Raw genomic sequence first — 15,566 nt, forward strand, 5'->3', positions numbered from 1 at the left:
AAACTGGCCTTCTTTAGACTAGTTGATTATCTGGAGCTTCAGCATTTGTGGATTTGATTACAGGCTCAAAATGGCAAGAAATAAAGAACTTCTGAAACTCGTCAGTCTATTCTTGTTCTGAGAAATGACGGCTATTCCATTCAAGAAATTGGCAAGAAACTGAAGATCTCGTGCAACACTGTGTACTACTCCCTTCACAGAACAGCGCAAACTGGCCCTAACCAGAATAGAAAGAGGAGTGAGGGGCCCCGGTGCACAACTGAGCAATAAAACAGGTACATTAGAGTGTCTAGTTTGAGAAACAGAAGCCTCACAAGTCCTCAACTGGCAGCTTCATTAAATAGTACCCGCAAAACACCAGTCTCAATGTCAACAGTGAAGAGGCGACTCCAGGATGCTGGTCTTCTTGGTGGAAGGTGTTTTTGGTGGAAACCAATTGAGGACAACACCATGATGCTGAAATGGTTTGAGATCCATAGACTGGGCAGCACTTGTAGACAGTGCCATGGTGCTAAAATGGTTCTAATATAAATATTTGAAGGTTTCTCTATCATCACCAATAGATGCGCAAACATATAATTGTGAACAAGCCATTCTTCTCAGGGAATCCAGAGGAAAAGACAAACAGACTTCCAACGGGGATTACATATGAACGCATAATACGCAGCATAATACAACACAATACAGTTGAGTCAGGGAGCTTTCCATACCCTTCTCCAGCACTGGATAGATCAGCTGTTGGTTACTCTGCATATCTGCCTATCAGTTGCATCGTTGGCTTCTGTAGTCCCCTTTAACCCTTTAAGAAATCGCCTCGCCATTGGGATGCAGCCCGCTGATTATATCGATGCTGCTACTAGCCTACTGGGTTCTTAAATGACGTGCCATCTGATTCAGACCAGGGGGAGGAGTGAGATAATAAATAAATAAATTAACAAACAAGGCAAATCCACCGAAACGCCACCATCCACCTCCTCAGTTTCAAGCATCGTCGGTGGTGAACGGTGGATCACTGGGAGGAAGAACGACACTGTTATTTAATGGCCCATAAATTGAGAGGCGAAATAGTTGGCTGAAAAACTGGGGTCCTTAACGAGGAATTATAGTCCTTCGCTGGAAGAGAGAAGGACGCGTTGTTGGTCGAGCATCATCCACAGCGAACCATCATTTTATAAGGAGGAGACCATCCAAACCGTTACAGTAAGGACTTTAGAATAGAATAACCTACAAGTAATTGAACGGATATTTAATTGTAAAACATTTATTACTAATGTAGAATTATACAAATCAAACATTGCAAAAAATAAATACCCGTTTATAGACAATTACAACGAGAAGGTATCATAGAAAATATGTATTGCATATTGATGATAAATTGCACCTCTGTTAGCCTATTGGCCAATCTTATTTATCAAATCGAGTTTATATAGCATGGGCCAGGGCTAAGTAAGGCATAGGCTATCGGTAAATTGGACTCGAGAGGAAAGCACGACGCAACCTTATTTGCCATTATCCATGTCAAGCATCCTTTTCAATTTGTCGTTTCATTTCCGATCTCAGAACATTTCCCCATATCTAGGCTGAGAGTATTTTTTTCCCTATATCCACCTCCCCAGTGGAGTTTTAAGGGCATTCTGGAATACCACGACTGGTTGTGCTTTGGGGGGGACCATTTTTGACGTTTGATTCGTGAGGTTTGACGCCACGGAGAGAAGATGTCGGGGCAGACGCTGACGGACCGCATCGCCGCGGCGCAATACAGCTTAACGGGATCGGAGGTTGCTCGAGCTGTTTGCAAAGCCACCACTCATGAGCAGACAGCACCCAAGAAAAAACACCTGGAATGTAAGTATGGCCTCCCCATCTCTACACACACCTAACAAGTACTGGTTTCCTGCCTGTGTTTGTGTGTGTGTGTGTGTTCCTGTGATTTAATCATATTATACCTATCAGTGGAGGCTGTTAAGGGGAGGACGCTCATAATGGAGCAAATGGAATGTCATCAAACTATGCGTTTCATGTATTTGATACTAGTCTACTCATTCCACTCCAGCCATTACCACGAGCCCAACCTCCTCAATTAATGTGCCATCAACCTCCGGTGATACCTATACCCATATTATAATATTATTACATCAATAGTAATGGTTCACCATCTTCATTTGCTTGTGTGAAATACATTTTTTCATCATGTAGACCTAAAACAAATGATGTTTTGCTTTAGCCAGACTATCCAGGCCCCTTGCCAGGCATCACCGATCAATAGTGATGCCTGCTGTGCTCATAAAAGGGGCAGTTAGACTGAAGTAGTCAACTCCGAGCCAGGACATTGAACAGAACAGAGCCATCAGCCTCCTACCTCTGCATCCTTCCTTCCACCCTCATTTGAGAAATAAGTGATCTGATATGGTTGAAATGGTGGAAGCTATGGGATAGAACCATGAATTACACCTAGCCATGTTTGTTAGATCAGGGATTACCTCAAAGAAGAAAGGAAGGAAGGAATGAAGGAAGGAAGGCAGGCTATGTTTTTAAAGCATTGGATCAGGGCCTCTATCTGTCTGAATAATAGATTCCTGCACCAATGTTGCTAAATGCATAATGCAAAAGGTCAAAGGTCCTGTTGTCACTACTACTAACACAGGCTTGTACCTTGGGACCTGGTCAGTTTGAGGGGGTATAGGAGGCAGAGTGGCACTGTCTGTCAGCTGTGTCTGGTATCAAAGCCCCACTTTGTTAGATGGTGAGGAGATACACGGTTTTTTTTCAGGTTTTGCCTTACATAGGAAACCCGATGTGCTGAATTTACTTCTTAGTTTCAGAGTTGTATTTTACTAAATGTCTGAAACACCCAATGAGTATACCAAACACTAGGAACATCTTCCTAATACTGAGTTGCACCTCCAACCTTTTGCCCACAGAACAGCTTCATTCCACAGGGATACTGGCCCATGTTGACTCCAATTACTTCCCACAGTTGTGTCAAGTTGGCTGGATGTCCTTTGGGTGGTGGACCATTCTTGATACACAGAGGAAACTGTTGAGTGTGAAGCATCCGTCAGCGTTGCAGTTCTTGACACAAACCGGTGCGCCTGGATCCTACTACCATATCCCGTTCAAAGGCGTTTAAATATTTTGTCTTGCCCATTCACCCTCTCATGCTTCAATTGTCGCGAGGCTTATAATTTTTTATTTATTTTTATTTTTAAATTTTTTTTTTTTAAAATTTTACCCCTTTTTCGTGGTATCCAATTGTTGTAGTAGCTACTATCTTGTCTCATTGCTACAACTCCCGTACGGGCTCGGGAGAGACGAAGGCTGAATGTCATGCGTCCTCCGATACACAACCCAACCAGCCGTACTGCTTCTTAACACAGCGTGCATCCAACCCGGAAGCCAGCCGCACCAATGTGTCGGAGGCTACACCGTGCACCTGGCAACCTTGGCTAGCGCGCACTGCGCCCGGCCCGCCACAGGAGTTGCTGGTGCGCGATGAGACAAGGAGATCCCTACCGACCAATCCCTCCCTAACCCGGACGACGCTAGGCCAATTGTGCGTAGCCCCACGGACCTCCCGGTCGCGGCCGGTTACGACAGAGCCTGGGCGCGAACCCAGGGACTCTGATGGCACAGCTGGCGCTGCAGTACAGCGCCCTTAACCACTGCGCCACCCGGGAGGCTATAAAATAATTATTTAACCTGTCTCCTCCCCTTCATCTACACTGATTGGGATCATATAGGGATCATATAGCTTTCACCTGGATTCATCTGGTCAATCTATGTCATGGAACGAGCAGGTATTCTTAATGTTTTGTATACTAAGTGTATACCCCTGTATGCGATTATGTGTAAGCATTTGAAAGATTATACAACCCTACCTAAGAGAATCTTTGTCATGGGTGCCCATGTCAGGCACCAGATCAATTTATTCCAAAGGCCTCTGATTTGCATCAGGCCTACATTATCACTGATGGCAGGTGGCTTGTTTGCCTCACTTTCTCCCTAAGAACCATTAGTGATCAGTCTGTGGCAATTAGGCCAAGAGAGTCTGCTTGCCAGGATGATAGTCCAATACTGCGCCAGCTAGGTAACCTAAGGCTATAGTTTCTCCTTCTGTACATCATCAATATGAAAACCACGAGTGACCTTGGCAAAAATGTTCTCCCCTTAATCATGGGATTGGGGGATTGGAAAGCCCACCCCCGGCCAATCATGTGTCAGCAATCTTTTGACATCTTGGAAAGTGCAGACTCAGTGTCCTCTGCTCCTCATAGCCAGTCACTCTCGTTTAGTGCTCTGAGTATATGTGATGTCGCCCATTGACTAGCTCTAAGAGACAATGCTCTCCACTGAATACACAACAGGTTCACACACATATATATGCATGCACACGCACGCACACACACACACACACACACACACACACACACACACACACACACACACACACACACACACACACACACACACACACACACACACACACACACACACACACACACACACATAGTACTTCCAGACTCATATCAAACATCTCCAATCTAAAATCAAATCTAGAGTCGGCTTTCTATTCCGCAACAAAGCCTCCTTCACTCACGCCGCCAAACTTACCCTAGTAAAACTGACTATCCTACCGATCCTCGACTTCGGCGATGTCATCTACAAAATAGCTTCCAACACTCTACTCAGCAAACTGGATGCAGTTTATCACAGTGCCATCCGTTTTGTTACTAAAGCACCTTATACCACCCACCACTGCGACCTGTATGCTCTAGTCGGCTGGCCCTCACTACATATTCGTCGCCAGACCCACTGGCTCCAGGTCATCTACAAGTCCATGCTAGGTAAAGCTTCGCCTTATCTCAGTTCACTGGTCACGATGGCAACACCCACCCGTAGCACGCGCTCCAGCAGGTGTATCTCACTGATCATCCCTAAAGCCAACACCTCATTTGGCCGCCTTTCGTTCCAGTTCTCTGATGCCTGTGACTGGAACGAATTGCAAAAATCGCTGAAGTTGGAAACTTTTATCTCCCTCACCAACTTCAAACATCTGCTATCTGAGCAGCTAACCGATCGCTGCAGCTGTACATAGTCTATCGGTAAATAGCCCACCCAATTTTACCTACCTCTTCCCCATACTGTTTATATTTATTTACTTTTCTGCCTTTTTGCACACCAATATCTCTACCTGTACATGACCATCTGATCATTTATCACTCCAGTGTTAATCTGCAAAATTGTAATTATTCGCCTACCTCCTCATGCCTTTTGCACACAATGTATATAGACTCTCTTTTTTTTTCTACTGTGTTATTGACTTGTTAATTGTTTACTCCATGTGTAACTCTGTGTTGTTGTCTGTTCACACTGCTATGCTTTATCTTGGCCAGGTCGCAGTTGCAAATGAGAACTTGTTCTCAACTAGCCTACCTGGTTAAATAAAGGTGAAATAAAAAATAAAAAATATGGAGAGTGCATAATCCACACCTGAAAGAATATACTTTTTACTCTGCTAGGCACAGATCATTTTCAAGGATAGATTGATTCCATATTACTTTCATCACAGTTATTGCATCTAGTACAAAAGGTGGAAATTGTACACACTGTATGTCTATGTCTGATCATGACAGAAACTTATGCAAACTATAACCAATGTTCCAAATTGTGCCACAAGTAATCTCACTCTCTTAAACAAATTGGATTTCTGTAATCAATTCAGGTCTGATTTACATGAATTTATCCTCCTCAACAAAGAATTGGTGAATGATAATAAATTCATGTGGGATGCCATTAAAGGGTTCATTAGAAACAATACAATAGCATTTGCTTCTGGTTTGAACAAGTCTCAACAGTCTCACGTTATCCTTGCTAACTCGTCCACAGCAGAACATTTTTCCAGCCGAGAAGGAGAGAGAATTATTCATCATCAAACCGAAGTTAAATTCCTTACTCAGATTAAGAGCAGAATTTCTCATTCATAAAGTCAGACAAACTGATTATGTGGACGGTAAATAGACCTAGCTTCCTCTTAGCTAGTAAATTACGCAGTAATGATAGTCTTGATGACGTTGTTCCCATTCAGTCTGACGTGTTCTCTTTTTCACCATCAATCAATTTACAATAAAAAAAATTGATATGAAAAAGTATACAGTTCTGAAGTACAAAATACAGAAGAAAGCAAGAGACCCTTTTTCGAGGACTTGAATCTAGCACAACTCTCCTCCGATGATTCACACTCTAAATGCAGCTACAGTATAATGCTCATTGAACTGCACGATGCATTGAAAGACATGAACTGAGGTAAATCCCCTGGATGGGATGGCATCCCACCGGAATTCTATTTAACCTTTTGGTCTGTACTTGGCTTGATATGATTAGAAATGAGACAAACATCTATTCAAATGGGCTTTTTCAATAGAGAGGTTAATAGTGCAATTATCTCTCTGTTACATAAAAAAGGTAAAGACACAACTCTCTATTCAAGTCATAGGCCTCTCTCCCTCATTAACAGTGACATGAAATTGTACGAAAAGGTTCTAGCCAAACATCTTGAAACCATTTACCCAAACTAGTTAATCCTGATCAAACAGGTTTTCATCAAACATAGATTGTCTGACGCCAGTCTGAGACGTCTCATAGGTATAATGCACATTACTCCTAATATACCACCCACCTGTGCAGTCAGGCCTTTGTCCGTCTCTGGTATTCTATGGAAATAATGGTATTTGGCTAAATATTTATAAATATGTATCGTAACCCCATTGCGATGGTCTTGATGTGCAACCAATGCTCCTCACAGTTCGACATCAAACGGAGAACTCATCAAGGCTGTCCAGCGTCTAGTCACCTATTTCCCCCATCACTGGAGCCTTTAGCTAAAACAATAGATCAATCCCAAGATTTAGAGCAAATATCATTTGAGGACACAGACCACCAAATCTCATTATATGCAGATGACATACATTGCATTCGGAAAGTATTCAGACCCTTTGACTTTTTCGACACTTTGTTACATTACAGCCTTATTCTAAAATTGATTAAATTGTATTTTTTCCTCATCAATCTACACACAATACCCCATAATTGTAATGATGGGGCGGTGAGTCGGAAGCAGGTGCAGGTGAAACGTTTTAATAAAACAACAAAACCAAGAACATGACACTAACATACGCAAGAACAATACCAACTGGTGAGTGAACCTGGGAGAGTGACATATAAAGGGGAGGAAATTATGAAGATAATGGAGTCCAGGTGTGAATCATAATGATTCACAGTTGCGCGTAATGATGAGTGCCAGCTGTGCGTAATGATGAATCCCAGGACCGGTGGTTAGTACTCTGGCTACGTCGTACACCGGAGGGGAGGAGAGGAGCAGACGTGACAATAATGACAAAGCAAAAACAGGGTTTACATTTTTGGGTCAAAAAAATAAATAAAAAAATATCACATTTACGTAAGCATTTAAACCCTTTACTCAGTACTTTGTTGAAGCACCTTTGGATATGATTACAGCCTTGAGTCTTCTTGCATATGACGCTACAAGCTTGGCACACCCGTATTTGGGGAGTTTCTCCCATTCTTCTCTGAAGATCCTCTCAAGCTCTGTCAGGTTGGATGGGGAGCTTCGCTGCACATCTATTTTCAGGTCTATCCAGAGATGTTAGATCGGGTTCAAGTCCGGGCTCTGGCTGGGCCACTCAAGGACATTCAGAGGCTTATCCGGAAGTCTTGGCTGTGTGCTTAGGATCATTGTCCTGTTGGAAGGTGAACCTTTGCCCGAGTCTGAAGTCCTGAGCCCTCTGGAGCAGGTTTTCATCAAGGATCTCTCTGTACTTTGCTCTGTTTCATCTTTCCCTCGATCCTGACTAGTCTTCCAGTCCCTGCCACTGAAAAACATCCTCACAGCATGATGCTGCCACCACCATACTTCACCGTAGGGATGGTGCCAGGTTTCCTCCAGACGTGACGCTTGGCATTCAGGCCAAATAGTTCAATCTTGGTTTCATCAGACCAGAGAATCTTATTTCTCATGGTCTGAGAGTCCTTTAGGTGCCTTTTGGTAATCTCCAAGTGGGCTGTCATGTGCTTTTTTACTGAGGAGTGGCTTTTGTCTGGCCACTCTACCATAAATACCTGATTGGTGGAGTGCTGCAGAGATGGTTGTTTTTCAGGAAGGTTCTCTCATCTCTACAGAGTAACTACAGTGGGGAGAACAAGTATTTGACACACTGCCGATTTTGCAGGTTTTCCTACTTACAAAGCATGTAGAGGTCTGTAATTTTTATGATAGGTACACTTCAACTGTGAGACAAAAATAAAAATCCAGAAAATCACATTCTATGATTTTTAAGTAATTCCTTTGCATTTTATTGCATGACATAAGTATTTGATCACCTACCAACCAGTAAGAATTACGGCTCTCACAGACCTGTTAGTTTTTCTTTAAGAAGCCCTCTTGACACATTTGATCAAGATAAATGTCTTTCTTGGTTGGAAATTGAGGAAAATATAGTGTCACCATTCACACTGAGAGATACTATTCTCTTCCTCATCTCCTAAATTGTGCCGTACTCATTTAGGACCAATAATCTCCCACACAATATAGACCTGGCAACAAATCGAAGAACTGGGTAATTGGAAAGTGCAATGGCATACCCAAACACCAATATTTAGAAATAGCTCCCTACCTTTGGGAAGGAAACCTATTATTTTTAAACAACGGTCTGAACAAACAACTCATACATTTTCAGACATAATGAATGATGAAAGGTTAAATTATCCTTTCATGACCTAAAAAAAATATGTTTCATTTGGTGTGTCATTTTTTTTTTTTTTACATTTGCATTTAAGAACTGCTATGTGCACTTATGAACACCATTCCATACACTCACTGAATTTTGGAACCTACATGCACATGATGTGGGACTGCCCCAGTATGAAGACCTTTTGGTCCCAGGTCGCCAAGTCTGTGTCGAGCATAGTTGGTGCTGCCTTTTCCCCATCTCTCCAGTATTTTATTGTTGAAGATGACTCTTCACTGACTTTCACAGTACCCCAGAAACGAGTATGGTTGTTTGGACTGACTGGGGCAAAAATAATGTTAATGACCAGATGCAAGCCTCCACATAACCTCAGCATAACGCAATGGCTACAAAACTTCCTTGATGATCTTTCACTGCAGCTCTCCATAGCTCGTGTGAACAGCGCCAAGGAAACAACATTAGATACATTCAATAGAGTAGTCAAAAATGTAGAATTGTTTGAATTGATCATTTGTATTTTGAATGTCAGTATAGAATATTGATGGATACAGGCTGATTCTATTCATGTGTGCCTTGGTCCCACAAACAATTGGGAGGGGGGGGGGGGGGATAGAAAATGGTGTCACCTACAAAGAAGGGGGAGGGGCGGGGGAGATGGGACAGACAAGACAAATAATATAGATATTTTTAAAATAATTTTTCATTTTTTTATATATGTATTTTTGTTTATATTATTGCAGGTCTGTGATCTGAACCCCTCACAAAAACATTATTAGATCTAACAACATTATGAATTTAATAACTTTTGCATCCAGCACATTTTCCTCTCAGACTTCAATAATTGAGAAAAAAAGGAAATATTCAAGAAGTATGATTTTTGAGCAAAATGGGGATCCTACTGTTTTATTGTTCATTTCTAACTAGTTGTGATGCTGTCCTTCCAAGTCTTGTTCATCAAGGCTTCCCCATCGGCTAGAGGAGGACTGGAAATTGATATTCATTCAGAATGTTCTTGTCTGATTGAGGTACACCGAAGCACACTTAATGTTGTTATTTATGTGTTATCTTGAGATAAGGAATAGTTTGTCTGGATATAGAGTGGTGCCATCTAAAAAGCTGAAAGTTCTCTCGTGTCTTTTTCATTTGAAGACTCTGTGTCCCCGGTATGTTTCCATGGTGATTTTGTGAGTGTGATATCGTCAAACACCAGGCCTGTAAGCTTTCCATGCTGACCCATAAGTGGGAATCATCCTTACCCCACCCATATTCATTCTCTCCCAGTAGAGAGTGAAATTATGCAGTGATAGTAGTGTGCTGCAGTAAGGAGAGAGAGAGAGAGAGAGAACCTCCAAACTCTCTCAGGTGTCCAACCCTCACTGGACAAGGGATTTCACTAGACATAATACAGTAGTAGTGTAATAGGACACCAGTGTAGTTGCTGAACTAGATCACTTGGGTCATGTTCAGTAGGGCACTCTGTAGCAAAACATTTTGTAAAGCAATATTTTTCATTTAAAATCTCCCTATTTCAAAAATGTTTCTCACTTGAGAACATGACTCTGATCAGAAATGGGTCTTCCTCCTGCCAGACAACACAGTAGACTATAATGGTCCGTTTGTCAGTCAGGATTCCTCAGACCACACCCTCACACCTAGAAGATGGTGTAGCTTCACACCACAGCTTACATCGAAAGCCATGAAAAGAGTAAGATGTCAGGTCAGCTCTCATCTTAGCAGGGGATTGGAGACACCTGTGTGAAAGATCCATGCGTTAATTATTTTAGAATTGTGATCATTACAGCTGAACAGCAAGGAGGTGCTTTAACATCTTTCAACACTCTTGATGGGGGCTCGACAGGGCCCGCTTGTGTCTTCAGTGCAGGCTCCAGCAATCTTAGAGCTGTTACACTGCTTATGTGTGAATGCTAAGTACGTTCTCCTGCCAAGTTCTCGTTGTGTGGAAGGGGATAGAGAACACAACTGTATAGGGACGCCATGGATTAAGAAGCCCAGCTTTGTGTGTCTATGCCAGTCATGGCCCCCAGCTGCCAGGGCACAAGTCTTGGGAAACGTTTAACCTCTTCATGACTCTCACATCAACTTATTATTGTGGCCATGTTGGGATTCTGGCTTCTACCGTGCTTTTTGGTCCCTATGGTCAGAAAAACGGATCGTTTTCATACTGACTTCAAAGGTTAAGACCCCAGTAAGATGAGAAGAACAGCCTTAGCCTCAGCCCAGAGGGAGGTAGTGCACTGGCAGGATTTGGATAATAGCCAAATTAGATGGTTCAGAAGGAAGAGACCTGCTACCCTGCTGCTCATAAGTACCGCCATCTTTATCCAATGCAATTTAAACAATATGGCTTCCATCCTCTTGCCCTGCTACAACAGCTGTTTGAGTGTAAATGAGTCATGATCAGGGCTGTGGACACACACGCATGCACGTACACACACCAAAACACATACATAACAACACATATATATTCTATCATGACATCCGACAGGCATTTGCAGCAGAATACCCATCTCTCTGTGTGTGTGTGTGTGTGTGTGTGTGGGGGGGGGTGTTAATTATCACCAGCACTGTTAATTATCACCTGCACTGCCTAAATCTAAATCAACAGTCATTCCAATTAACAGGTTTTATGTAGTAGTAGGGGTTGGAGGGAACAGGGGAGGAGGTGAGAGGTGGCAGCAGATATGTAACCCACCACCTGGATTTGGTCCCATTTAGAAAAATTGGAAATTGTGTTTTTTACATTGGATAAAATTAGTCAGAGATAGAAAATAGTATATTGTACACTGCAGTTGAGGAACAATGGGAAAGTTATTCTGCTTTGAAAGTTAATAAACTTGTAATGCCACTATTGAGAAAATGCCCTTAAATATTTTGGTACACCTACTGTTTTGGTACACCTACTGGAGAGTAGTGTACTAAGGTAGTGTACTAAACAACCAGATATTTGAAGACTAAAAGTAGTAGCAAAAAAGTAGTAGTACAAATACATTTAATCTAGTCCTTGGCCTATATCCTAATCTAACTTTGGTGCAGGTCATCAAATCAAATCAAATGTATTTATATAGCCCTTTGTACATCAGCTGATATCTCAAAGTGCTGTACAGAAACCCAGCCGAAAACCACAAACAGCAAGCAATGCAGGTGTAGAAGCACGGTGAAAAACTCCCTAGAAAGGCCAAAACCTAGGAAGAAACCTAGAGAGGAACCAGGCTATGTGGGGATGTTCAGTCCTCTTCTGGCTGTGCCGGGTGGAGATTATAACAGAACATGGCCAAGATGTTCAAATGTTCCTAAATGACCAGTATGGTCAAATAATAATAATCACAGGCAGAACAGTTGAAACTGGAGCAGCAGCACGGCCAGGTGGACTGGGGACAGCAAGGAGTCATCATGCCAGGTAGTCCTGAGGCATGGTCCTAGGGCTCAGGTCCTCCAAGTGAGAGAAAGAAAGAGAGAAAGAGAGAATTAGAGAGAGCATACTTAAAATTCACACAGGACACCGGATAGGACAGGAGAAGTACTCCAGATATAACAAACTGACCCTAGCCCCCGACACAAACTACTGCAGCATAAATACTGGAGGCTGAGGCAGGAGGGGTCAGGAGACACTGTTGCCCCATCCGATGATACCCCCGGACAGGGCCAAACAGGAAGGATATAACCCCACCCACTTTGCCAAAGCACAGCCCCCACACCACTAGAGGGATATCTTCAACCACCAACTTACCATCCTGAGACAAGGCCGAGTATAGCCCACAAACATCTCCGCCACGGCACAACCCAAGGGGGGGGGGCGCCAACCCAGACAGGAAGATCACATCAGTGACTCAACCCACTCAAGTGACGCACCCCTCCTAGGGACGGCATGAAAGAGCACCAGTAAGCCATTGACTCAGCCCCTGTAATAGGGTTAGAGGCAGAGAATCCCAGTGGAATGAGGGGAACTGGCCAGGCAGAGACAGCGAGGGCGGTTCGTTGCTCCAGAGCCTTTCCGTTCACCTTCACACTCCTGGGCCAGACTACACTCAATCATATGACCCACTGAAGAGATGAGTCTTCAGTAAAGACTTAAAGGTTGAGACCAAGTTTGCGTCTCTCACATGGGTAGGCAGACCATTCCATAAAAATGGAGCTCTATAGGAGAAAGCCCTGCCTCCAGCTGTTTGCTTAGAAATTCTAGGGACAATTAGGAGGCCTGCGTCTTGTGACTGTAGCGTACGTGTAGGTATGTACGTCAGGACCAAATCAGAGAGATAGGTAGGAGCAAGCCCATGTAATGCTTTGTAGGTTAGCAGTAAAACCTTGAAATCAGCCCTTGCCTTGACAGGAAGCCAGTGTAGGGAGGCTAGCACTGGAGTAATATGATCACATTTTTTGTTTCTATTCAGGATTCTAGCAGCCGTATTTAGCACTAACTGAAGTTTATTTAGTGCTTTATCAGAGTAGCCGGAAAGTAGAGCATTGCAGTAGTCTAACCTAGAAGTAACAAAAGCATGGATGAATTTTTCTGCATCATTTTTGGACAGAAAGTTTCTGATTTTTGAAATGTTACGTAGATGGAAAAAAGCTGCCCTTGAAACAGACTTGATATGTTCGTCAAAAGAGAGATCAGGTTCCAGAGTAACGCCGAGGTCCTTCACAGTTTTATTTGAGACGACTGTACAACCATTAAGATTAATTGTCAGATTCAACAGTAGATCTCTTTGTTTCTTGGGACCTAGAACAAGCATCTCTGTTTTGTCCGAGTTTAAAAGTAGAAAGTCCGCAGCCATCCACTTCCTTATGTCTGAAACACAGGCATCCAGAGAGGGCCATTTTGGGGCTTCACCATGTTTCATTGAAATGTACAGCTGTGTGTCAAAGTTAACATTATGTTTTCGAATGACATCCCCAAGAGGTAAAATATATAGTGAAAACAATAGTGGTCCTAAAACAGAACCTTGAGGAACACCGAAATGTACAGTTCATTTGTCAGAGGACAAACCATTCACAGAGACAAACTGATATCTTAACGACAGATAAGATCTAAACCAGGCCAGAACTTGTCCGTGTAGACCAATTTGGGTTTCCAATCTCTCCAAAAGAATGTGGTGATCGATGGTATCAAAAGCAGCACTAAGGTCTAGGAGCACAAGGACAGATGCAGAGCCTCGGTCTGATGCCATTAAAAGGTCATTTACCACCTTCATAAGTGCAGTCTCAGTGCTATGATGGGGCCTAAAACCAGACTGAAACGTTTTGTATAGATTGTTTGTCTTCAGGAAGGCAGTGAGTTGCTGCGCAACAGCTTTTTCTAACATTTTTGAGAGGAATGGGAGATTCGATATAGGCCGATAGTTTTTAAAATATTTTATGGGTCAAGGTATGGCTTTTTCAAGAGATGCTTTATTACTGCCACTTTTAGTAAGTTTGGAACACACCCATCTGGTGGATAGGAGGGCCAAGCACAGGAAACAGCTCTTTCAGTAGTTTAGTTGGAATAGGTCCAGTATGCAGCTTGAAGGTTTAGAGGCCATGACTATTTTCATTAATGTGTCAAGAGATATAATATTTAAAAACTTCAGAGTCTCCCTTGATCCTAGGTCCTGGCAGCGTTGTGCAGTGTCAAGACAACTGAGCTTTGGATAAAAACTTTGTTCTTATTCTCCTCAATTAAGTTGGAAAAATAGGATGATCGAGCAGCAGTGAGGTCTCTTCGATACTGCATGGTACTGTCTTTCCAAACTAATCGTAAGACTTCCAGTTTGGTGTAGCACCATTTCCGTTCCAATTTCCGTTTCAGGGCTCAGGTATTTTCTGTATTCCAGGGAGCTAGTTTCTTATGACAAATGTTTTTAATTTTTAGGGGTGAGACTGCATCTAGGGTATTACGCAAGGTTAAATTTAGTTCCTCAGTTAGGTGGTTAACCGATTTTTGTACTCTTGACATTCTTGGGTAGCTTGGAGGGAGTCTGGAAGGGTATCTAGGAATATTTGGGGTGTCCGAGAATTTATAGTACAGCTTTTGATGATCCTTGGTTGGGGTCTGAGCAGATTATTTGTTTTTCGATTGCAGATGTAATAAAATGGTGGTTTGATAGTCCAGGATTATGAGGAAAAACATTAAGATCCACAATATTTATTCCATGGGACAAAACTAGATCCAGAGTATGACTGTGGCAGTGAGTAGGTCCGTAGACATGTTGGACAAAACCCACCGAGTCGATGATGGCTCCAAAAGCCTTTTGGAGTAGGTATGTGGACTTTTCCATGTGAATATTAAAGTCACCAACATGTTTTATATTATCTGCCATGACTACAAGGTCCGATAGGAATTCAGGGAACTCAGTGAGGAACGCTGTATACGGCCCAGGAGGCCAGTAAACAGTAGCTATAAAAAGTGATTGAGTAAGCTACATAGATTTAATGACTAGAAGCTCAAACGAAGAAAATACAGTCATTTTTTAATTGAAATTGAAATTAAATTAATTGAAATTGAAATTGAAATTTGCTATTGTAAATGTTAGCAACACCACCTTTGCGGGATGCGTGGGGGATATGGTCACTAGTGTAACCAAGAGGAGAGGCCTCATTTAACACAGTAAATTCATCAGGCTTAAGCCATGTTTCAGTCAGGCCAATCACATCAAGATTATGATCAGTGATTTGTTCATTGACTATAACTGCCTTGGAAGTGAGGGATCTAACATTAAGTAGCCCTATTTTGAGATGTGAGATATCACAATCTCTTTCAATAATGACAGGAATAGAGGAGGTCTTTATTCCAGTGAGATTGCTAGA

General features: G+C 42.5%; 1 protein-coding gene across 1 annotated transcript in view; it reads left to right on the plus strand.

Annotated features, from left to right (window-relative positions):
• Positions 1–1,485: 1,485 nt before the first annotated feature.
• The window catches only part of LOC139367145 (clathrin coat assembly protein AP180-like), a 68,038-nt gene continuing 53,957 nt past the window's right edge, over positions 1,486–15,566 (plus strand). Inside the window, exon 1 of the mRNA XM_071105225.1 lies at positions 1,486–1,845. Coding sequence (XP_070961326.1) covers positions 1,716–1,845 — 130 coding nt within the window. The 5' untranslated portion in view covers positions 1,486–1,715. The remainder of the gene's footprint in view (positions 1,846–15,566) is intronic.

Source organism: Oncorhynchus clarkii, chromosome 2, assembly GCF_045791955.1.
Source record: "Oncorhynchus clarkii lewisi isolate Uvic-CL-2024 chromosome 2, UVic_Ocla_1.0, whole genome shotgun sequence".
Lineage (NCBI taxonomy): Eukaryota > Metazoa > Chordata > Actinopteri > Salmoniformes > Salmonidae > Oncorhynchus > Oncorhynchus clarkii.